General features: G+C 38.6%; 1 protein-coding gene across 1 annotated transcript in view; it reads right to left on the bottom strand.

The window, feature by feature from the left end:
- Positions 1-22,503, bottom strand: part of xkr7b (XK, Kell blood group complex subunit-related family, member 7b) — a 67,790-nt gene extending 45,287 nt beyond the window's left edge. Inside the window, exon 1 of the mRNA XM_060894807.1 lies at positions 22,049-22,503. Coding sequence (XP_060750790.1) covers positions 22,049-22,503 — 455 coding nt within the window. The remainder of the gene's footprint in view (positions 1-22,048) is intronic.
- Between the last annotated feature and the right edge of the window lie 3,578 nt (positions 22,504-26,081).

Raw genomic sequence — 26,081 nt, 5'->3', positions numbered from 1 at the left:
CCAATGACGCCTGAGATAGGCACAGGCTCCCTGTGACCCGAGGTAGTTCGGATAAGCGGTAGAAGATGAATGAATGAATGAATGAATATATATATATATTCCATATATATATATATATATGGAACTGTTGGAATGGTCTCCTCACCATATAATTACTAATATTAGTAATCAAATGTTACTTATTACTAATACTACTACTTAGTAATTAATTTTTACTAAAATGCAACATTTATTTCTCTATATTCAACTATATACTGTATAAACCACTCACTTGTACATGGACATTTATTTAATTATTGTATCTTAAAGCATATAGTGTACAATCCAGTATCAGAGGAACTCTGACAATATACCATTACCTTTAACTCTAAGCAATACACCATCTAAAAAGTTCCCCTGCTTGCTCAGCTTTCTATTGTAAATGTCCAGTCGTCGTCATAGTTGTTTGTCAGAGGTCGGTTTGAACACATCAATCAGAATATTGTGCTCTCTCGGGAAATTCTCTTAACTCACAGCAAAAATAGGCAAGCAAAAACTGAATTTAGAAAAACGTACAAGATCAATGATCTAAAGAACACATACCTAAGGAAATAGTGTCTCCACTGAGTTTGGATTGTAGGGTCTTACTAGCACAGTATGTGTAGCAGGGCAGAGATGCAAGTCTGCTAGAACTTCACAATCTTTTTCTATGTGTGTGCATAGATTAAAGTTCTTGCCTTACTACTGATAGTGGTAACCACATGGGAATAAAGCGTGTACTATTTTACAAGGAGATGAGATAAAACAATATTAAGATGACAATTTCACTATCCGGTTAAGATTACACAGGAGTGAAAGTGAAGTATAAATAAAAGAAAAAGGTTCATCCTCCTGAGATGGTTTTTTTGCATTCTAGAGAATGATATAAGGACTATAAAAACATACAGTATGATTGCATGTTCATGTGCATGTCTGCATCACATACCTCTGAATACATATAAAGCCACAAGTGGCTTGAAATTTTATGTTGCTATTGAAATCACCACAATCTTTCCAATGAAGGATGAATTCAGTGACACTAAACATGACCAGGAAAAATACTGGTGTAAAGTGTAAATCCTTTGATCAGGAAACTTCATTTGGCCCACATTTCTGTAGCCGTGCTATGAACTGGCCTCTGAAGTGAGCATTGCTAGGCTCTATGTGTTTAAAGTTTACGTTTTGTTTAAAAGTCACCAATAATTTCTCTAGAGTATCAAATCTAAATTAAAATTGCATTTGACTTGTAGACAACCATACACATTATGACATGTAGTGAAATGTTTTATCACATGTGCATGACATATGAATAAAATCAATAAGAATATAAATATAGAAAGAATATAATTACTATACACGTGAGAAAGATACAAAAGTGTATGGGAAAAATAAGAAATGCATATGAATGTAGATCGGTGGTAAAACAGTATGACTATTGTGAATAAAATGCAGAAATGCCAATGGGTGCAATTGTAGTGCAATATAAGCTGTTAAAAAAATCGTGTTGTGTAGGAAAATCCAAAAATGGCCATGTTTTCATTATGTTCCAGGTTGAGGAATCAGATAGACGGAAGAAGTCTCATTTTCTCTGTGTATTCCTTCAAGGAGTAGAAGTGCTTCCCTGACCACAACCAAGATAATAGTCTATTGTTCAGACAGCTGAGGCCTTTCACTATCTTCCTGGCCTTGGTCCAGCACCACTGGCTGTAAATAGACTGCAGGTCAGGGAGCTCAGTGCAGAGGGTGCACATGGCTGATCGCACCACCCTATGGAGAGACGCGTTTATTTTACTTTTGTACTGTTCTCAAACCAGTCTGTGATGCTTCATGTCAGGATGATCTCAATGGTGCAGGTCTAAAAGGTCCTTAGGAACTTACAGGGAAGTCTGAAGTCCCTTAAGCTTCAAGACCAATGGTCACAAGTAGTAACACTGGTCTTGACTTGAGCTTATTTACTGCTTTTGAATTTTTGTGTTGTTTGCTAATATGATCTCTTCAATGAACAAAGACTCTCAGATTGCTTTTAAATCCTATTAGAGCTCCCACTCTCCAAGGTCACACCAACTTGGTATCTTAAATGCCAAACATCACATGACAAAAATGGAACATGGTTGTTAAAGGTCCATGAATACAGTGGAATCACCCTCGCATGATTGCTGAGTATTCCTGCTTGGTATTCATCCCTCAAGGGTTTTCTGCTCCAGTACCACATTTATTTGCAGCATGTACTAGGACCACAGCCAGAAGGGAGAGGCTTACTGAGATACCCCAGGCTTACCAGTGAGCATGAAGTGGGCATGAGACTTGGCCTATGAACTGAAAATTGGAAAAAAATTGTTAAAAAAGTTTATTTTTATTTTTTTTTATTGTTATTTATTTATTTATTTTGTGGGAGGTTACATGCTGCCAGTCAATCCGAACTAGTATCCTGTGTGGACTTAGTTCAAATTGTACATGAACAGCAGCAGGTCCTACTGGTCCAAACAAGATTCCTGACTCACTTCTGTTTTATCTTTCTCATCAATGCCTATTCATTGCCATCCTGATATATTCTTCTAATAACTAATTTCAGCTTTCACACTTTGTTCTACATAGACAGTCATGGACCTATACACACAAACACATGCACACACACACACCTCATTACTGGCCTGTTAAATTTTACCTTTAGATTTTCAAAACTTCTCTCATTACCTGTAAAACTCTGAACCATTTGTCAAAACACACCTACACACAAGCAATGTCCCAGTCACAACTGGCAATATTCCTTTAAAGCCATGATGTTAAACAGACATTTAATGAGTCAGCTGAAGGTCTGTGTGTGTGCGTGTGTGTGTTTGTGGGGGTGTGTGTGTTTGTGTGTAGATATATGTCCCCACAATCCCAGCTCAACAATTAATGTGTCAAGATTTTGTGTGCTTAAATTCACTTTGCACTGTGTATGTACATTTTGTTATATTCTGCTATGCTATATTGTTTATGGGGAACTCATACCGTATATCCATATGCACAATAATAATATTAAGTTGCATAAGAGAAAGATGAAAAGAAACAGTTTGCTAAAGTGAAAGGAAACCTAGGAACACATAATAATACAGTATTTGCTTGTTCAAAAAGAGAAGATTGTCACCTTGATGTCTTGCTGCCAGTTCTGTCTCATATGTCAGTGTGAGACACATTTCAAAGGCAGCCATATTTTAGAATGTTGGCAAGATCTGCTAAGCATATGTTAAATGCCAATAACCCCAATAACCTAAACTAAAGAGAGTCCACATATAGCACTTCATTTTTCAGACAGGGTGTTGTACCTGCAAAATTATGGGATATGTAGGACAACATAGGATATACAGACTGTGCACTTTATAGTGAGCCCCTGTGTAAAGCATAAAGTCTATCAGACAGAGGTCAAGACTAAAGACTAAATCTTTAAGGTTATAGAGATCGGATTAAGTTTTTTCCAATCTTTAACTGTCTAAATACAATGAAGACATAGACGCTGTAGTCTCAGATTCTTGAGGAATCTGAGAGAATTCTGACAGGAATGGAACCTGATGTGGTCTTCTCCTGTCGTAGTGTTGGACAACGTGTCAGCGTTGGACATCTGATATGTGTTTTTTTGTCTGCTGTCTGCTGGCATGAAAATCCCAGAAATTACCCAAAAAAACAACCATGCCACCATCAAAGTCATTGAGATCACACATTTCCCCATTCAGCTGTTTGATATTTATGTTAACTGTAGCTCTTGAACTGCTTGATTGGGTGCCTGCATAATTGCATAAATTCACATATGTACAAGTGTTCCTAGAGGCCCAAGAGGCTACATGCTACCTTTAAACCTAGACTGATTAAGGTACTGCAGAAGACTGCATTACATCCCATGTCTGAGTGGGCAGCATTCATTAGACACATTCTCTACCTGGATGTTTCTAAAGCTGCTTTGTGACAACGTCTATTATTAAAAGTGCTATACCAATAAAACTGAATTGGATATAGTATCCTTCTGCTGACTGCAGGAGTATCAGCATATTTGACAATGTTCTCAGTCCTGCCTAAAGTATATTTAAATGTGATTGGTTCAATTTCCAGAAGCGTAAAGTGCTTGCTCCTATTTTTACCCACACATACACATAAGCTTAATCAACTGATCATAAAATGTGCAGTTAAGCACAGTTATCCATATCCACACACATTTACCATGATATATAATTCATAGCTTTCATTCAGAGATTTTTGAGATTCACTATATTCACTATATATTATTGATGTATGTATTATTAATGAACACTGGTAATCCTGCTGCTTTATAGTTCTAGTTCTGAGCAGATGTAAAAATTTCTTATGTAGTATCAACTCTTTATGTAGTACCACCAACATTTTTTGTTCAACCATGTGATGTTTCAGTTGTTCTATGTAGTTATTGTACAGTGTGCTAATTGTATTCTACTGCACTGATGTACTTCATATATTTATAAGTTGCTACCTGATTGTAAGATATTTTCTCATACTGTGTACATAAAGACCTAAGCATAAGTCTTAGTCATTACTAAAAAAATTATATACTGTAATATACATGGTGGTGCAGGTTTCTAGATTTCTAAGATAATTCACTGAAGGGTTGTTCCAGGTTTCATGGAAAACTTTTTACAGTTCTTTTTACCTCTACAGGTAAAACACTCAGACCGTCTTCATGAAGTATTGAATGCAACAGGGCCAATAGGCATCTTCAATAACATATCTACTGTGTGTTCACTTATGTATGTTCACTGAGGTAGTGTCTGACACCTTATTGCACAGAATATATTCATCATTAAGCGGGAACTGATTTCAGTTCACAGAAAAACATTGTTTTTTATTGTTTAGGTTAAGATGATACAAACATTTATCCATCTGTTCAGTTTGATAAAGTAGTTCCCGTTCAGTTTTGTGTATTCTTGTTTCTATGACCTACGACTGAATCAGTGCCTGTGTCCAAAATAGTGGCCTACTCCCTATCCCACACAAACTGTAAAAATAATGGGTATTATTTTCCTTCTAGGGTACATTATTTATATTAGTAACTCTAAGCAATGCACAGTGGGCTTTCATGAGCACACTCGATATTTTTATGGCAATTATTATTATGGCAATAAATTGGCCAAAACTATCAAAACACTACATTGTGTAGTGGAACAAATGCAGCCCCATGTCATATTCTGTGCTTTCATTATGGTTCCTTCCTCTATGTGCTTAATAACACACAGCAGGGTTGTAAATGAAAAAAAATACTGCTGAACCCTAGCTTTGATTTTGGCCAAGTTGAACCACTGGAATCTGACCCCAAGCATGTTTCAAACAAGAATAAAAGGCATGTCTTTACACAAAAACATACACCTATAGATGCATATAAACATCTTACTTCTTGTGGAGAAGTAAATAAATTCATTTTAGTCATGTAAGCATCATGAAGCGTTCAGTTCAAGCATGGCTTTGAGCATTACAGCAACAAGGATATTAATTCTAAATAGTTGACCAGCAATTCAAAAAGGTATTTAAAATTGTTGTCTTTTATGTAGTTACTTAACAGGTTACAAGTTACATTTACACCATCAATGCTGTTTACACTACTAGTATAATAAAAACCAATACATCTATGTAAAAAATAATATATAATAATAATAAATCTGAGTACCATATTGCACTATTTGACATTCCAGTCCTTAAAATGTACTCATGGCTCAGCTGAAATAGCCGAGTCTGTTACTGAGCTCATGTCACCCAGAAGCTCATCAACTGTGCCTTATAGCTCACTGAGCAGCGTTCCTGGGATAGTGGTGATGTGTACAGCATGTCTGGCCATTTTTTTCAGGTTGACAATGACCTGAGAGATAACCCATCGTATCCAACTTCAGCCTTGGATATTGCGTATCAAATACCGTCATAAAAACTTTGGATCCATCTCAGTCAGCTGGCATGAGTGGGACTGAATACTGAGTTCAGGTAGCAACTTACAAATATATGAAGCATACATCAGTGCAGTAGAATACAATTAATACACTGTACAATAACAACAATAAAATGTGGGTGGTTCTACATGAAGAGTAGATGCTACATAATACTGTAAATCTTTGAGAATAGTGGACTTCTTATACTTGAAATTCTATGCATAAGTATTTGATCAATAATTCTGTCACGAATGGCTGGAACTATTCCCTACCAGGACATAATGGGGACATACTGGCAGTTTTCATGTCTTGTACCATGTGCTTTTGTTTATGTTTTGTGTATCACCTGTGTTTGCCCCACACTATCCTTAATCTGTTCCCACCTCTGCACACCTGTTCCTTATGTTTTAATGGTTGTTCTCCTTATTTATACCATTTGTCTTGCGTCTGTTTTTATTGCTGAGTCCTTGTCTCCTGTTCATTGTCCTTGGTTTGCTGTATTTGGTTTGTTGTTGTTTCTGTGTTTTGTGTTTCTAGTGTTTAAACCCTTTTTTATGTTATCCCTGCACTTGGGTCTGAATTTTTATCCCTGTAGACATATTGTTTACTGACAAATTCACAGTAGTAGTATTAAATATCATAACAGGATTTGATATAAAGATGAAAGAACTGAACACTAACTAATTATAACTTGCGCTGGGTCCTGCTTCATGCTTGGGAACCTGCTGTTAACTAATCGGTAGTATAGACAGCATTAAAGTGTTACACGATGACCATATAACTTCATTCATCTATATGAAAAATTTCAAACTAAGAAAGTACCTGCTTTTAATTAAGTTGAATCTTTTAACTTGAAACAACTGACTTGAAACTTTGTCCAAAAACAAGTTTCTAATTGAAGCTCCAATGTAAATCTATGTAACAAATCCATAAAGGTTCTTGAACATGTCTTTAAAGTATGCCACTGGTGTGGAGAAACTGCTTCATACTGTACAGTAGTTACCCAAAATGAGAAAAATATTCTGTAGTAAACATTCTTTCATTCATTCATTCATTTTCTACCGCTTATCTGAATTATTCTTGGGTCACGGGGAGCCTGTGCCTATCTGTAGTAAACATTCATTCATTCATTCATTCATCTTCTACCGCTTATCCGAACTACCTCGGGTCACGGGGAGCATGTGCCTATCTCAGGCGTCATCGGGCATCAAGGCAGGATACACCCTGGACGGAGTGCCAACCCATCGCAGGGCCTGTAGTAAACATGATTTATTGAATTATGATAGATTTTTGTTGATGCAAATAATGAAAATATTCTCAAAATATTCAGAGATTTATCTTTTTAAACCTTCAGGTATGTTTTTATGAGAACTCTAAAAGTTATATAAAAATGATAATATACTTTTAACATATACCAGTGTAGACTTACACAATGTCCACTTGACTGTAGAACTGTATTTTTTTCAGACTAATAATATACATTGTACCTGCTTTCTTTACTAGTGTAAATGTAGTGTTGTATACCTACATTTCTTTACCATCTACGTCACTTTTCAGTATCCCTACAGTGGCAATTAGTTCACAAGTCTATGCAGTTCTTATTAAGCAACAATAAATTAGAATTGAATTTCTCCCAGAACTTCAGAGTTTCTTGTTGAAACTCATGAAACTCAACACAATGGAAATCTATAGACCAAATCCATAATGGTTCTTAAGCATGTCTGCAAAGTGTCCGTGTTCAGTGTTGAACAACTGCTTATAGTTGCCCAAAATGAGAAAAAGATTCTGTAGTAAACATGATTTATTGAACTGGGATATTATTTTTTTTTTGCAAATAATGAAAATATACTCAGAGCTCTCTTTAAACTCGCAGGTATTCTGTTATTAGAATGAGAAATATAAGTCTGGCCTGCCCGAGCCTGCCAACAGGTCCTAGAAGTCTAATCCAGTTCTCACTTAATTGGAAGATGTTGTGGGGTATCTTTCAGGAAGAGTTGACTCTGCAAATTAAGATTTGTCCAATCTCTTCTCCTCGCACCATTTTATTGAGTTCAAGTAACTGATTGTACCTTTAAACCCGTCTAGACTTTTCCAGTGGGAATCAGTCTGGGGGACTGCAATGAGAGGATTGGGTGAAACCTGAGCAGGAAATTCATTACAGCAGCAGAGCAGACATACTCAGCAGCACCCAGAAGCAATACCTCTTCTGTTCCTTTGCTTCTAACCGTCTTTCTACTCAGGCTGTAGATGTGGTAAGCTGGACATTGAATGGCTCTTGAAAGACATATAATCCTATAGTAGTGACTCTAACAGCGATACCATATTAAATGCCTGGTAGCCACGCTTCTCTTCCTCTATTTAAACCATGCTGTGAGTGTTGAGTGCATGAAGTGTTCCTATGTTAATGTTCCTATGTTCGATATGATACCATTGCTTCTAGTATTCTATTTATTTTCTCAGAAAATTTTGATTTTCCTGTTTGTTGTGTTTTTTTCCTGTTGTTGAAAACTATTTAAAACCCTTTTTTTGGTCATTTGCCAATTTCTACGCACTACAGTAGCTACCAAACAGCTTCTCTGAGATACATGAAACTAGCCACTACAAGGAAACTACTTTTTTGAGCTCACAGATGCCCATGATTGGTAAGTGTCACTTGATTGACAGGGGAAACAGAAATATCATCCCTCCTACCTAGGACAGCATGGTAAATTTTATTCTCCTGGACTTGGAAGGCTGTGTCAAACTTACCATCTTCCAAATAGCAGGGTGAAGTGCACTGGCCTGTACTTTTGGTTTCAAATTGTAGAGTGTGTGTGTGTGTGTGTGTGTGTGTGTGTGTGTGAGAGAGAGAGAGAGAGAGAGAGAGAGAGAGAGACAGAGGGAGAGAGAGAGAAATGCAGACTCTTCACTATACACTGCATGGCTTGTAAAACTTGTGAAAATAAAGTGTTTGTTTTATGCTACTCTCTTGGCAATGGCTTTAAAATACACCCTCCACTCCACATTTATTTATAAGTCAATTTATCAGGACACTAAAGTGCAAGAAACCAAACCAGCACAAATAAGCCAATCTATTAAAGCTAAATGCTTGTCCACAGCACTGTGTGAATAATGATGATTGAGGATACAGTAAACCAGTAGCTTTTGACTTGTACACTGCTTTTAATTTGAAACCAATTATCCACTGATGTTAGGGTCACTGTATTTTTTTTTTCACATTTCAGACACCAAACCCCTCTACCTAACATGTATACATCTTAGAAACCCCACATAACCAAAGATAGATAACAATACAAAAACAAGATATCAGATGTTTCTTATAAATTATATATTTTTTTATATCACAACTAAAGATCTTCGTTAAGAATGAGTGAGAGTGAGTGAGTAGGACATTCTCAAACCTTCCACATGAATGTTTGTGCCTTATTCGCAGTGTGCAAAACTGTCTCACAGTTAATGAATTAACAAGTACTTTGTGCTTCTCTACACTGTTATTAGCTTGTTATCACTAAATTAGCCTGTCACGAGGAGAAAATAAATATATCTTAACTAAGATAATCAGAGAAACAGAAAATGCTATGCAGAGAACAATCAGAGCTTTGCCAAGATAAGGCTGATTATTAATCATGAAAACATGAATGTACATACAGATGAGTTAAAGAAGTCTTACACACTGAACCCCAAAACCTCTTTCCTCTGCTATATTATGTCCTATTTATTACTCTCTGTATACTGTCTCACACTTCAGTTCAGCTGCGAAATGAAACATGCCATAACATCTGATGCTCCTCCCATATAGTCATCCTCGCCTCTCTCTCTCTCTCTCTCTCTCTCTCTCTCTCTCTGTCTTTCTGTCTTTCTCCCTCAATCTGGCAGTCTCTCTTTTGTTTGCTTTTGTTATGTCCTTCTCTCTCTCATTCTCTCTGAATTACTCTGTCTCTCATTCTGTCTCTCATTCTGTCTCCTTATCTCATTTAGTTCTCTCTTTTTGTGTCTCTCTTGTTTTCTCTCACTTGTCATCTTTCTTTTTCTCTTAGTCTCGCTCTTGTTCTCTCACGCTCTCTCTATTGTTCTCTCTTGCTTGTTATCTTACGCTTTTTCTCTTATTCTCTCACTCTCTCTCTCTCTCTCTCCCTCCCTCCCTCCCTCCCTCCCTCCCTCTGATGAACAGTGATTTTTCACATGAGGTGCCACAGTGAGAACCTGTCATATTGCTAAAAGGTAACAAAAAAAAGAACGTGAGAGAAAGAATGCATAGGTAAAATGCATGTAATGACAATAAATAACCATCATCATGATAATATCAGTGATAACATCCAGATGTTCAGCTGCATATAATCATTACAGCCATTATAACTGTGAAAAAGTGATGGAGACGGTCAGGAAGGACCATAGCGAGTGTGAACTTGTCATCTACACCATGTTACTTTAAACAATGAGGACCTGGAGGTTTGTGTGTGCATGTACAAACTTGATCAGACCCTAAAAATAATCCAATCTGATTTACTAACAGGATCTCTTGAGCCCAGCAGCACGTATTGATTCCACCTTTATAAATATGCAAATTGTGGTGTTTCTACTTAAAATGTGAAAAGCACAGCCCTATGCAAATAAGCTCATTTAGCTCCTGCAGTGTGTACTGTAACCTGAAAGTCACTCTGGGAGTGGCAGGTGCTTGTGCCAATTAATAGAGCCAAGGGCAGGTAGTAAATTATTAAAACTTGTTTCTGCAATTTGAAGAAAGAAATCATGTTTTATTAAACTTTCTCCAAAATGATGACTCTCACAGTTGAAATATAGTGTCTTTTTATACTCTATTGGCAATGACTTTAAAATACACACTCAACTCCATATTTAATTATAATACAGTTTTAAGTGAAGGCTAGCATGTGCTTCTTATACATGAAACTAGCCACTACATTCTTGAGCTCACAAGCCCTTGATTGGTTAGTGTCACTTAATTGACAGGAAAGAGAGTAATATCATTCCGGCTACACAGACAGCATAACAAATTTTACTCTCCTGGACTCTTGGTCATAGGAGGCGGTGTCAAACTCGCCATCTCCAAAATAACAGGATGAAGTGCACTGGCCTGCATGGGCGTAAATCCCGGGGGGGACGGAGGGGACATGTGTCCCCCCATCCGAGAGTTAAAATTATTTAAAAAATATTGCACTCTCTATTGTGAAAAATATATGTATGTATACCTAAATAATTGTGTAAGTAGAAAAAAAAAACAAACGCAAAAAATGCATTTAGAAACAATTGAGTTCCCCCTCCCCTTCCTCACAGTGGTTTGACCCATTGCCTGCTTTCCCAGTTCACCTCACCTACTCTGCACACATGAGTCAGGTGTGTGGCTGCGGCTCAATTAATGTTGAACTCCATTAGGAAGGGGATTTTATTCACTTTAAATAAAGCGATTCTCTTTAATGTAGTTGATGCAGACTCATTCATAAATTAGTTTTGGCAAAAATGCTGATTACCGATGTAATTTTCCATGAATCTGCTATATTAGCGATTAAAATCTTACTTATCTAGTTAACGTTAGCTTGTTTACAATAGCTTGTTGCATAGTGCACTGTAACTAACACGCCAAAGCCGTTTTGTTGTTTTTATACATAGAGCAGTTACTGTAAATTGATTATTTAATAATTGATTTTGTTACAAAACATTACTTCTTTTATATATATTTTTCACAATAACAGTCATGTTTATATTTTATTGTATGTTGATGGCTTAACTGTAAACAACACAAACAATGCAATAAATAGTTTCGAAGAAAAATCTGCTTTGTCATTGAACCTGAGAAAAACTTTGAAAATAACCATAATGACGCAGTCTCAATAATAATGATAAAAGCAAAGTTTTTCACTGTGGGGACATATCTTTATAAGTACAATTAGACTGAATTATTTGTGTCCCCCTTCAAAAATTGCTCATGAGAAATTTTATATTTATTGCCCCCCCCTAATGTTAAATGAAATTTACGCCCATGCTGGCCTGTACTTTTGGTGTTTCTCAGAGTGTTCAATTTGGGAGAAATTGTGGAGAATTTGTGTGTGTGTGTGTATGTGTGTGTGTTGTGTAAAATGCAGACTCTTAACTATACACAGCATGGCTTGTGAAAACAGAGTGTTTGTTTTTTGCTACTCTCTTCACAATGGATTTTAAATATGCCTTCCACTCCTCATTTATTTATAAGTCAATTATCAAGAAACCAAATCAACACCAATAAAGGTTAAATTGTTGTCCTAACAATTACGACGCAAACAAATGTAGTTAATAATAATTGTGGTACAATTATTATCAAGTGGTATGTGGTATTAAGTAGTACAATTAAAGAGTTTTTTTTAAAAATCTCTTAACCATATGTCAGTAAGTTACCTTTTTTTATTTATAAAACTATTTAAATTGTGTGTTTAAATAAGTGTAAGCACAGGATTCTTATTTTAATCTCCTCCCAGTGAAGACACATGTAATTATTGTCTATGAAAGCTCTATTCATGTTTGATAAGAATCAAAGAGAGTTAAATGTATGCTGTAATGATGATACACGATGCATCTTGACCCAAATTTGCAGAAAATCTGTAGAAATTTTGCAAAAATGCATACTCCTCTTAATATCTCAGATTTTGCTTGATTTTCAGCGATCAGCCATTGCCAACTCAGGAAATCCTGGAGGGACTGCTTAGTAGTTTAGTGCCTGTAAGTAAAATTGACTTCTTACACAGTCAAAAGGAGATTAAGAAAATGAAAAGGTTTTCCTTGCCTGTGATGGTTTCAAGATACTCTTCTGATGTAAGAAGCCGGCTTCGGTTACTATCCTGAGAGGAAATGTTTGAGCTTTTGTGGTTAAATGCCTCAGTCTAATACAACACATTAAATAAAAGCCGCACTGTAAAGTTTGACTGCAGTGCTGTTAACCCCACTATGTCCCAGAGCCCACAGGTAAGCCTCTCGCTGCAGTGAGCAAAATCTTTTCTGTATTGATCTGCACACGTACTGAAGGTTCAGCTCTACTTTCATTGCTGCCTTGCTACTTCATGGATTTTAATAAGAAATGTTTACATAATTCATGTCTCATTTCTGCATGCTTAATTTTTATTTGCTCAAAGCCTAAAAAGAGAGAGAAATTGCTTTACACATGTAACTAATTGTTCTGGAGTCTTCAGGGGAATATGTTTGAGATGGGCAATATTTTTCAGCATTGGGCTCAGGCATTTGTCAAACACACTGTTCTGTAGAGACTGTAGAGATGAGTTGCAGTTTTTGCCATCAGTCTTGCAGGCAGTTAGTCTAAAAGGACTATACATCATTAATACATACTATTATATAATATGTAAGTATTATCATATAAACATATGATAGCAATTATTTGGGGTAATTGGTAAAGGTGTAGATTCATTGATCTTCCCATTTCCACACAGAATCCTGTTGACTACTCCGGTTTTCTATGATCTCCTAAAATCATGGTAGTAATTGAATTAAGTACAATAAATGTGTGTGTGTGTTTGAGTGTGTGCGTGTGTGTGTGTGAGTGTGTGTGTGCTATGGCCTGGTACAGTACTTTCATTCACAACATTATTAACCACATACCAGCTTGCCACTAGCAACACATATTGTGTGTTGCTAGTGATCAGGAAGATCAAGTGCAGATATAGAACAGACAACATGCTATTGATCCTGCTATAGACCAAATAATCCTTTTCAAATAGACAAGAATCAACTCAGTGGAACCTTTAGATTTATCAAAAGGGAGGCAAAGTGTAGTTGGAAGGACCACCAGTACTAGCACTAGATACAAACCCGATGAAAGGAAATCTTAGAAGAGGCTGAGTTTGCAGCTGATATGCCAAGCTGAGCCATTTTGATGTACATGACAAACACCACAAGACTGCCCTTGAGCTTGGGAAGGAGATGTGGATACTAAGGAGGACCTTTAGGAAGGCAGAAGAGCAAGAAAAGGAAACCCTGAAGATACAACTGAAACCTTACCTGGAATAGTCTGTCAACCCTGACAAGGACAGAGAGGGTCTAAAAGTGCAGAAGCAAAACAGAGATTTTTTTATGGTACTAAAACTATTTATGGTACCTTTTGGAGGAGAAGAAGAGAAGGGGAAGGAGAAGAACCTGCTATGCAGCTGTGGACAGAACTGGAAGATTGATGAGAACTGAGCAAGGTCAAGACAGTAGTCGAAAGAAAAATATCTGGGTACCATAAATGTTTAAAAGAACTGCTTGAAGGTGCTGAAGCTATGATGAGTTCTGCCTAGAACAATCAAGTTATGGCATAGCGCTCTGACCACATTCATGCATAAGAAGCAAGAACCTATCAACCAGATCAGAGTCAATGCTCTGCAGAACATGTAAGGGAAATCAACTTGTCTGTGCTGGAAAATAATTGGTGGTCATTAAAAAGTAAATTGAAAACGCAGAGATGTCAAAATCTTTTGTAAATACAGTACACACAACATTTCTAAAGTAATGTAATAATTTCTGAGGTAAAGATATAGCTGGCTAAGGAAGCCGTTTAGGTGAGATTAGAAGGAAAATAAAATGTGGCAGAAGGTGTCCTAGGGACATCTGTGGGGAAGGCAGGGATATGTCCTATCCACTGCTCCACAACCAGATGTTCTGGGATTAAAATAGTGAAACATTGATGGGGTGTAACTCTTGGCTGAGGACCTTGCAGCTGGCCTAATGGTACCATCAAAGATGAAGGAGACAGGATGCCCTGCGGTTATCTCACCTACCTGACTTGGGTTAAAGTAGTACTGTGTTTGGTAAGCTGGGCAAAAAATGTCTGGTATGATGCTGTGGTGGAATTCTGGAAAACAGCCAAAAAGACAAAAAGCTGGGTTTTATCCAAAATAGTATTTCTCTGTCTATGACATACTATAACACCTAAACTACAAGAAATCATAAACACATTTCCCCAAAACAACTGTGAAAATGGGTTATTAAAGTAAGTCTTTATTCTTGGCTGAGAACAAACAGAACTGCTAAAGAGATGCTGGTGAAGCATGTGTTTGTTCCACTCTCCTGAGTTGGTGTCTGTGATGTGATGGAGAGTTAGTTAGTAGTTGGTAAGAACAAACTGTGGACTGTGGAAAAAATGAAGAGAAAATACTTGGCATACTTTGACAGTTATACTTGGTGGCCTACCACAATTTACCTTATAGACAAGATCTAGTTATATCCATTATAAATCATCACTGTCTACAGTATTGAAAAGTCAGAGCATAAATGTCACAATCCTCAATGTTTATTTCATAAATTGCTGATTTTTAATCTCCATTAGATAATCTCTTTATTCTTACATATAAGCCTTATAAAAACATACAGGGCTCAATAACAGACATCCATTCTACCAGCTCAAATGAACATTTTCATGTAGAAACGTAGACACAGTGAGGACCTAATGAGAACTAGGTCAACTCTGACAACAGGCAGGTTCAATGGTGACAGAGACAGGGGAAAGACGGAGAGAGAAATTCGAACAAAAACAGAACACAGAAGACAAGTTTTGGCAAAGACAGACAAACATACATTGTCTAGAGTGACAGAGCACCAGCAGGCCACTTCTAACATATTTCCACTGAGAATGACCAGGTATTATAAACACTGAAACAAACAGACACAGTCCAAACAAAGAGCGGCAGATGTAAGCAAAGGGTTATGAGGACAGCCCTGCTGAGGTCAAGGCTTAAATTGATGTGACGTGTGGTTTGGAATTCTGCTCGTGCCTGCTGGCTTTGGTCTGCTGCCTGCAGCTCAGAGAGAATCTCCTCATCAACTCTTGTAATGACCCCATAGACACACACCACTGCTTTCCAACACCTGCAACACACACATCACTTGCCCCTACTCCAGCTTCTCTATCAGTGGAAGTGTGTGTGTCTGTGTGTGTCTGGACTGAGAGTAGGTTCCCATTTGGTGATTTTAAAAATACATTTACAAAAAGCCAAACAATTCCTTTCGGAGATGATTAATGTATTCTATCCTAAGAAGAGCAATAGAAAAGAATTCACTCCTTCACGATTGCGATTCCGACAACGCCACTGACATCCATGGCTAGAAGCCAAGGGAGCAAAATTTACCATGCTCTCTAGGTGGTAGAGCATATGATGGCTGATGGTGCTTTCCTATGAGTGTGTTATGGCAGCAGTTCAGAAAAATACGGAGGCTGTTTATACATGCCTTGGAGGAAGCATGTGTTTGTCCCACTCTCCTGAGTTGTCTGTCATATGATGGAGAATTAGCTAGTGGGAGAGAGTTGGTAAGACCAAACTGGCGAAAAAATGAGGGGGAAATACTTGCTATACTTGGACAGTTATACTTGGTGACATGACACAATTTACCTTACAGACAAGATCTATTTATGTCTATATTATAAAACTAAACACTGTTTACAGTATTTAAAAATCAGAGCAGAAATGTTACAATAAACTGCTCTGACTTCAGTTATAGTACCTGTTGAGTTTTGAATTATCTTTGAGATCCTGTACTTAGATATTATGCCATCAATACAATAATAATAATGGGCTTAATCATGCATGTAGTGTATTATTAGTGACTATTCTGTTACACAATACAGCAACTGGATTAACATGAAATGTTTATTTATAGACATCTATTTGTCTTAAAGTATTATTAGTAGTGTAATTATTAATTTTTTTTCTCCTTTGACTGCTCCCAGTTTGGGGCCGCCACAGCGGCTCACATGGTCTGCATATTAGATTTGGCACAGGTTTTGTGCCGGACGCCCTTCCTGACACAATCCTCCTACTTTTATCTGGGCACGGGACCGGCACTGAGAATTAATTCTTCAGTGGCTGGGTTAACGCCCTGATCGGGAATCGACTCCAGGCCGTGGGATCCTGCCACTGAACCATAGGGCCATTATTCATTCATTCATTCATCTTCTACCGCTTACCCGAACTACCTCGGGTCACGTGGAGCCTGTGCTCAGGCTTCATCTCAGGCGTCATCGGGCATCAAGGCAGGATACACCCTGGACGGAGTGCCAACCCATCGCAGGGAACACACACACTCTCATTCACTCACACACTACGGACAATTTTCCAGAGATGCCAATCAACCTACCATGCATGTCTTTGGACCGGGGGAGGAAACCGGAGTACCCGGAGGAAACCCCCGAGGCACGGGGAGAACATGCAAACTCCACACACACAAGGTGGAGATGAGAATCGAACCCCCAACCCTGGAGGTGTGAGGCAAACGTGCTAACCACTAAGCCACCGTGCCCCCTAGGGGCATTATGAGTAGTGTAAATAATAATAATAATGATAAAAAAAATTTAGGTTTGAATTTTACAAACCTCTAAATGTTCTCAAATGTTCACATGTTCTTGCATATACTTAAGACATTTAGTTCAAATCAAAGCTGCTTTAGATGTTATTTATACAGTATTAGCCTAGAATATGCCTGTTGCTTCCCCCTCAACAAGAAGTATTAGAGCTATAGATGATTAGGTCCACAGACAAACCTCAAAGTTTCCTTTTAAGTTGCTGTGGGGTCTGTTAACCCATCAGACATTTAGTCAATAACTAATCATCAACACTGATTGGTTAGCCTTGGAAAGCATGTTATTTTCCACATAGTAAACTATATTCTCTGACTTTTCACTTTTTTAACTTTTCACTTTTCTTTCACTCATTTAACAGCTGGAAAGGCTGTGTGCGATCCAGACCCAAGTGTGTATTTTAGTGAGGGAGGCAAACCTGTCAGTAAGAAACCAGTGCCTCACAACCACACCCCAACACCTAGGGAGACACACTCTCACCATCATCCGAAAAATGTTAAAGCCTCCGTAACTCAGTCTGAGAGTCTCAGTTACTCTGTGACAAAATAGATCTGTAGGTAATATAATATTATACCAGTATGTAGTAACATTTTAAAGCTTTAAGTCCATGACCAGCTTATTTTGCTAATTCACTCACTCCAAATTTCGTGTGCACATCCTCTATAATCTTCTAATAAACCTGCTACTGACTTCATGCAGTGCATTTGTTCTGATCTGATTGCACTCAGCTTAGATGTGATTGGTTAGGACACCTATCAATTAGTCTAAATGAACAAAAACCTGAACTTCTTATTCATCTTTATAAAAAAAAGAGAGAGAGAGAGAGAGAGAGAGAGAGAGAGAGAGAGAGAGAGAGAGAGAATGTCATTCACATGCTCAATTCACAGCATCTGTGAAGTGGGGGACAAATTCACAGGTAGGTTAATACCCATGGTTTAAGTAACTCAAAACTTACACTACATGTTAATGTATGTGGAAAATGTGAGAACAGTGCAGTGAAAATACTTTAAAAGACAAAAGACTTCCATTTTCCCTTCCAGTGATGAGCTCTATTTGTCCATTTTGCATATGCATACAAGTTTCCATCTCTAAAGGATCATCTCAGAGCTATTATAAGACTGGTGCACAATTCCAAACACAACACAAGCCCACAGCTCATCTAATGTACTAACACTTGTATCTCTTCCTGTTACAATATCACAGTGTTCAGTCTTTTCATTTTTGTAGCTCAACACAATAAAGATATGCTCGATTATTCTTTAATCTTTATGTCTATAATAAACCAGCCATTGGCATGATGAGTGTCACTATTTATCATGGTAATAAAGCATGATAAAATCAAATAACGAAACTGAGAGAGTGTGAAAGAGAGAGATGTCTGGAGCACTAACAGAGGCTCAGAACATTTAATGCACTACCGATATTCAGTAACTATAGCAGCCAAACTGTTAAAAAATGTCCAATGCATGCAATTCAGTGTTACGTAAACTGGAATGTTTTTTAAATTAAACCCACATTAGAAAGTCCACATTGTGGACACATCATACCAGTCTATTGAATATGGGTGTGGCACACTGACAACCTTATTAATTTTATTATTAACTTGTCTCACACACACACACACACACACACAAACACACACTCACCGATGCTGCAAATCATAATTCTTTATAATTTTGTACCAATATTGTGACCTGAGAGAGAATGTCATTTAGAAGAAGGATGACTCGATATGCTATATCGTCTCTCAGACAATCACTGAGGTTCATAAGTCCTCTCCATCCCCCTGTTAATAATTCAGAACCAAACTACCAGTAAATCTCTCCCTCTATCTGTCATACACGTGCACAGGATTGAATTAGCTCTTCTGGTCAAGCACTAACACAGCCTGCGAGATCCCTTGTGAGTGGCATGAGGTTCAGTTCTGCTCAGTCAGGCCCTCAGACATTTGACGAAGCTGAGGATGGGTTTTATCTCTGATTTTATTGTTGCGGCTCAGCGCGAATAACTCTTGACTCTTCATTTTTGTCTCTGTCTCCATCCTTTTGCTTCCTGCAGTATGCTGGGTATCTGCAGGAATGATTAAGGTGAATAAATTACTCACGACTTTTGCACTTGTTTAAATAAAAGCATTTCTTTTATAATCTATTATAATTCTTTAATGTGAATTCAGTGCACATTTTGGATGTGAATTGGGTTCACGTGCATAATATGAAACCCAATTCAAAATAACCCACAAGAAAATTGTCTGTTTATTCTACTGCAAGTGTAAATTCATTCAAATCTTTAGCCAGTTTCAGAATTGCTGGCAGATGCAGGTTTTAAAACCACTTAACATAAGTCCCAGCTTATGACAAATTATAAATGACATTATTTAAATTACTCAGTAACTAAAGTATACAAAAACTAAGAGGAAAGTTTTGTTTTCAAGAGCACGAGAGATGTCTTATTATGGATAAGGTGTTAGCTAGTGAGAGACTTGTTGGAGGTTAACCAATGGATGGATTTACATTTCCCATATCAGCATGTAGCAAGCAGGTAAGTTAAACTTACTCAGAATATAACACTCTTTTTGCTTTGTGTGAGGAAATCTGTTTAACCCAGAACGTGTGTGCCCAGCCACCCAACACTAAACAACCCCATGTTCACATTTACCAAGTTCCTGATGTTGCTCCAGGGTTGTTTCTTGTACGGAAAATGTGAAGCAAATGCTGCTAATGCAATTTGATCTCATGAGATTATTAGCACAAATTCAAATCAGCAAGGCTGATGTGCTTGATATGCCATACCAATAAAGCTGTAGGAGTATGTACAAAGGATCATCTGGCATGATATGGAAGTTAACAAAAATATTCAAATACGTATTTTTTATATACACGTAACATTAATTAAATAAAAGCATCTATTTTTTCCACAGAAATCCATGGCATTTTTCTTGATGATTTATGAGATTAGAATGTTGTAATGTACTGAATCCCCCCCCAAAAAAACCAAAAGATATTAAATCCCTATCCCGTAATTTTGAAGGGCGTCATTATCGTTTTAAAGGCAACTTTCACTTTTAGCAAGTTAAAAAAAAAAGATTCTCCAACTGAGGTACTGCCAATTATATGCTCACACACAGTCTGCACACTTCACACCAGCAAGGGCGATTTCCTCCAGCGGTTTATACTTTTTCCAAACTGGATCACAGGGGGAAACTTTCACGTCACAGAAAGGTAGATTACGGTATGAAGACAAACAGTGAGGAAAGCAGGAGCTAACGATTTTTCCCAGGAGAAAGCTGACCCAGAAGCCACTATAGACACACGAGTTCAGGCTTCTCATACTTAGCAAATAATGACCCAGTGAGATGACAGAAAATCAGTTGAGGGGTTGGAGAGCTATGTCTGCTATGTCAGGGGGAGCAGTGCTAAAGTTTGCAATTTATTATTTAGCAGAATGGGTAAAGACAAAGGACAAAAGAGAGAAGCCTACAGTTTGGGCTATAATTTTCCATAACTCATCAGTTAAAGAGTAGGTGTGGTAGAACATGGAAATCACTGAACCTCCACCTTGCTTAAAGTAGTGTAAAATTACATTGTTGTCATTTTACACTGTTCCACCTTTTTTTTTTTTTTTTTTTTTTTTTTAAAATTAGTCCAGTATGATCTGTAATTTGGGGATCTTTATATTTTATCCGCCTTGTTGGCATGAGGATGACATTATAATTAAAAACCTCAGATTTTTTTTTTTTAGAAAATGCCAAATCTGTACGCATTAAAGTTTGGCACCACTTTGTTTTTCTCCTCTTTGAAAAATTCGAGCCTTTTGCTACCGAGCTTGCGTCGATAATATCCATTTCAGCATAATCTAATACCCGACTGTCTGTGGCACATGGGTCTTTCTCTCTGTCCCCTGGCACCACATCTAGGCTGGCAGTACTGCCTGACCAAACAGCACACACAGAGCCAACCCATGCTGGAATATACTGCTCACTGCTTCCATCTGTCTTCTAAGTATCACATAAGAACTACAACAAGGACACAATGTTAACTGCAACGTGGAACATCATGTGCAAGTGAAATAGCCTGTTTGTAATCCAGTATGGAAATTGTTCAAATCTGCACAGTTAAATCTGTGGTCCTGGAATAACATCTGTACTGATTGAGCACTTAAAGTGTAGACCACACTGCTATAGTGACTTTATTCAGAGCATAACTTCTGTACGTGTTCATTCAGCACTGTAGATGTTAATTCGTTTTAAAATGACAGCCATTCACCGCTGTAGGATTTCAACATGTTTTGCTGTGCAGGCATGATTTGACAGCAGAAATGCCTTGAAAGCAGCAATGCAGCTGAGTAGGTCTGTTATTACTTCCCACACTGACTTATAACTAACATGATGCTCTCGGTTGTACCGTCAGCCATATTCCTGCTCTGTGGGTTTCCTCTGTGTAAAATCATGTAATACATATATGATTGGATGACATAGTATATTCACATCATTTATTGCTATCCAGCACAAATGGTTTTGTGACACTGACATTTTGAAACGAGCAAAGAAAAGTGGTTATTATGTATGAGACATTTTGTGCTGCTTACACTAGTTATGGACTTACTCCGAGTTGGCAGACTATTCTGCCAGCTGTTCAGTTTGATTTTACTGTTTAAAAAGCAACCAAAGTAGTCACTCAGAAGCAAGATGTCAGAATACAATGCAACACAAAGGTGCGAGATTGCGGACGGTGATGCTACTGATGTTTAAGGCTTCGGCGTATGTCAGCGCGCGAGCCCTTACCTCCACATCTGGCCCAGCTGCAGGATGTGCACGAGGGACTGGAAGGTCCACATGCAGGCTCGGCAGCACCTGAGCGTGCGGCTCCGCGAGTGCACCACAACCGCCGCGTCCTCTTCCGTCTCCACCGTGTAGTCGTACACGAACCAACGGAAGCTGAGCACCTGCACCACGGCTGATGGCAGCGCGGCGAAAAGCAGCGTGAGCGCGAACCACCAGTAGTCACGGCGCGCGTAGTAATCAGCCGAGAGCCACACGTCCGTGGCGCCATCGCAGAAGAAAACGAGCAGCGCGCAAAGCACCCAGCAGCAGTCGAGCAGCGCTTGCCGCCGGGGTTGTTGGTCTTGGCGCTCCTCCGGTCCCGCGAGGACACAACGCGCCTCCGGGTCCTTATCGCGCGCGCACGCGGAAGCCGAGGTTACGGTGGATGCGGCTGGTCCGTCCGATTTGGCGGCCATGTTTGTTTGTGCGAAGAGAAGGAGGGGGTGAGGAGAAGGGAGAAGTGGAGGCGAGGGAAGGCTGGTGTGTGCGCGTGTGTCCGTGTGTGGGAGCGCATCATGGGTGGTGTGTGTGTGTGTGTGTGTGTGTGTGTGTGAGGGAGAGAGAGAGAGAGAGAGAAATAGAAAGAGAGATAGAGAGAAAGAGAGAGAGAGACAGACAGAGAGCGAGAGAGATAGATAGATAGATAGATAGATAGATAGATAGATAGATAGATAGATAGATAGACACACAGAGAGAGAGAGAAAGAGAGAAAAATAGAAAGAGAGAGAGATGGAGAGAAAGAGAGAGATAGACACAGAGAGAGAGAGAAAGAGAGAGAAAAATAGAGAGAGAGAGAGCGAGAGAGAGAAAGAAAGAGAGATAGAGAGATAGACACACACACAGAGAGAGAATCATGAAATCAGTAGCAATACTCAAAAATGTCAGGATAGTTTGGAATTAATAGAACGTGGCAATCCACTAAGATGTCTTCGTGACATGACAGGGCAAGACATCTTTCTTTCTTTCTTTCTTTCTTTCTTTCTTTCTTTCTTTCTTTCTTTCTTTCTTTCTTTCTTTCTTTCTCACAATATTGGCTTGGCTATGTATTAAACAATTAGTGGTTCAGGTAATAACAACTGAAGAGCATTAGAGGTAGCACAATATCATCTTCATTATCTATAGAAAGCACATTAGTGTGGTCAGGCTCAAATCCCAGAAGACACGCTCACTCACTCACACTTGGAACCTGCGAGAAAATCACAGAGACACCTGGAGAACATGCACAGAAACACCACAGTAACCTGAGTTCAGGATCAAACCAGGGGCCCTAGAGCTGTAGGGTGGCCACCTTGCTGCACAGGAACATAATCAATAATATACATGATTAATACAGTACATGATTAAATAGGGCTGTAACAGCTTATTAAAGATTTTGCCCTTAATTTTAAATCTATGATTGCCTTCCAAGTAATAACCCATAATTTATATAGATTTAATATATATTAAATCTCTAGCATAATAATTGAAGTTCTGATGGATTAATAATTTATTGTGTAGCAGCATGTTGAGTGAACATGGTCACGTGGTCACTTTTACCTCACATATTATTACTATTCCTCCGAAATACACCACCAGTTGATATTAATTGCTTTAATCTACATTTAAGTTAGGATGTATAAATAAGACATGAGATGTAACAATGAAATGTAGGGCTATGAATATCATACCTATGTTTAGGGTAATTACTGACAAGCTACATTTGTTCGCACCTCCAGGGATGTGGAGTTTGCATGTTCTCTCTGTGACTCAGGGGTGTCCTTTGATTACTCCTGCTTCCTCTCCCACTCCAAATACATGTGCCGTAGGTGGATTGGCATCTTTAAGTTTCCTGTGATGTGTTATTGTGTGTGTGAGCGTGCCCTTGGATTGGGTTGGCACCCATCGTCTCCAGTCTCTTCACATCCCTGTGTAGGATAAGCAATAAAGAAAATGGATGGCCTGACAGACTATTCAGAAATCTAACCATTCCAGTAGAAATCTAGCTTTTACCTTAATTATGTGGGTTTGATATTGAATTAAACACCCTAATCTTCCACATATGGAAAAACCTTTTTATATTGGCAAATTGTAAAGAATGTTCTCTCGTTATTTGCTAAAATGTACTCATGGCACTTAAACATGGTTAGGTTAACTAGCAAGGTTTTAGACATCTTTATATAGGCTGACTGTGCTTAACATTGCTATTGTTAAACTGGTTACTTTTACAACATATTTTATTAAAATTACACACAATACTGCAGCAATATTTATAGGCAAACCTTCTAAATCTGGTGCCAATGTAAACCACTTTCAATACAATACTGTTATATTTGTCTCACAGCTCCATTGTTGGGAGTTTGATTCCCACATTTGCTCTGTGTGTGTGTGGAGTTTCTTGTTCTCTCCATGCTTCCTCCTTGTACACAAGTTTCTTTCCAAAGTCCAAAGACATGCTTTGTGGTCTGATTGCTTGTAGTGTGTGATTGGATGTATGAGAGTGTATGTGATTGTGTCCTGTAAATAGTCCAGAGTGTCCAACGTCTTGTGCCCTTAGTCCCCCGGGATAGAATGCAGGCTCCCTGTTTCATTCTATCCTTTTACTTTAAATACTTAAAAAGTCCTTCTTGTTTCTTTTTCTTCTTTATAATAATATTAACGTTAATAATAATAATAATAATAATTGAATCTTTAAATGGGGGGCACGGTGGCTTAGCGGTTAGCACGTTCGCCTCACACCTCCAGGGTTGGGGGTTCGATTCCCGCCTCCGCCTTGTGTGTGTGGAGTTTACATGTTCTCCCCGTGCCTCGGGGGTTTCCTCCGGGTACTCCGGTTTCCTCCCCCAGTCCAAAGACATGCATGGTAGGTTGATTGGCATCTCTGGAAAATTGTCCGTAGTGTGTGATTGTGTGAGTGAATGAGAGTGTGTGTGCCCTGTGATGGGTTGGCACTCCGTCCAGGGTGTATCCTGCCTTGATGCCCGATGACGCCTGAGATAGGCACAGGCTCCCCGTGACCCGAGGTAGTTCGGATAAGCGGTAGAAAATGAGTGAGAGAGTGAGAGTGAGAGAATCTTTAAATGGGAGCACGGTGGCTTAGTTGTTAGTACGTTCGCCTCACACCTCCAGAGTTGGGGGTTCGATTCCCGCCTTCGCCTTGTGTGTGGAGTTTGCATGTTTTCCCCGTGCCTCGGGGGTTTCCTCTGGGTACTCCGGTTTCCTCCCCCAGTCCAAAGACATGCATGGTAGGTTGATTGGCATCTCTGGGAAAATTGTCCGCAGTGTGTGAGAATGAGAGTGTGGGTGTGCCCTGCGATGGGTTGGCACTCTGTCCAGGGTGTATCCTGCCTTGATGCCCGATGACGCCTGAGATAGGCACAGGCTCCCCGTGACCCGAGAATAGTTCAGATAAGCGGTAGAAAATGAATGAATGAATCTTTAAATATATGGAATATAAAATCTGCTTTAACTCCAGATTAAATCAATCTCAGTGTCTACTTACGTTACAAGTTTGAAAAATGTGAAATTGGCCTAATGATCCTTATTTCCATTAAGTCTATTAGGATCGTAGCTTACTCACTGAACTGGCAAGACAGTTGCTGGGTAAGCTTTTTAACATCCAGCACACATAAATCCTGATAAATTCAGTGCAGTCTTTGTCTGATTTACTATAAACCTGCACAAAAAGCAAATGGCATCCACTGCATTACCCCTTAATCACGTATATTCGGTTGCTGGCAAATCCCTGGCCTCATTTCGTCTTCCGCTTCATCCATTTTGTCGAGGTTTAACCTGAACTCAACCCTCACCATTTTGACTACAGGACAGATTTTAGTGTTGTTTGTCTAAATTTTATAATAAAGTGCCCATGTCTGGTCAGTTACACCAACGCGCACACACACACAGAAAACTAAACTAATACATCCAACTCCATCTCACATCCAGAAATTGTAATAAGCTATTGTGATTTCTGTTCAAATGAAAAGCAACAGCTTTACAGTTCATGAATTTTCATACA

The sequence above is a fragment of the Tachysurus vachellii genome, chromosome 19 (genome assembly GCF_030014155.1).
Source record: "Tachysurus vachellii isolate PV-2020 chromosome 19, HZAU_Pvac_v1, whole genome shotgun sequence".
Lineage (NCBI taxonomy): Eukaryota > Metazoa > Chordata > Actinopteri > Siluriformes > Bagridae > Tachysurus > Tachysurus vachellii.
This window is presented reverse-complemented; position numbering and strand designations above follow the sequence as displayed.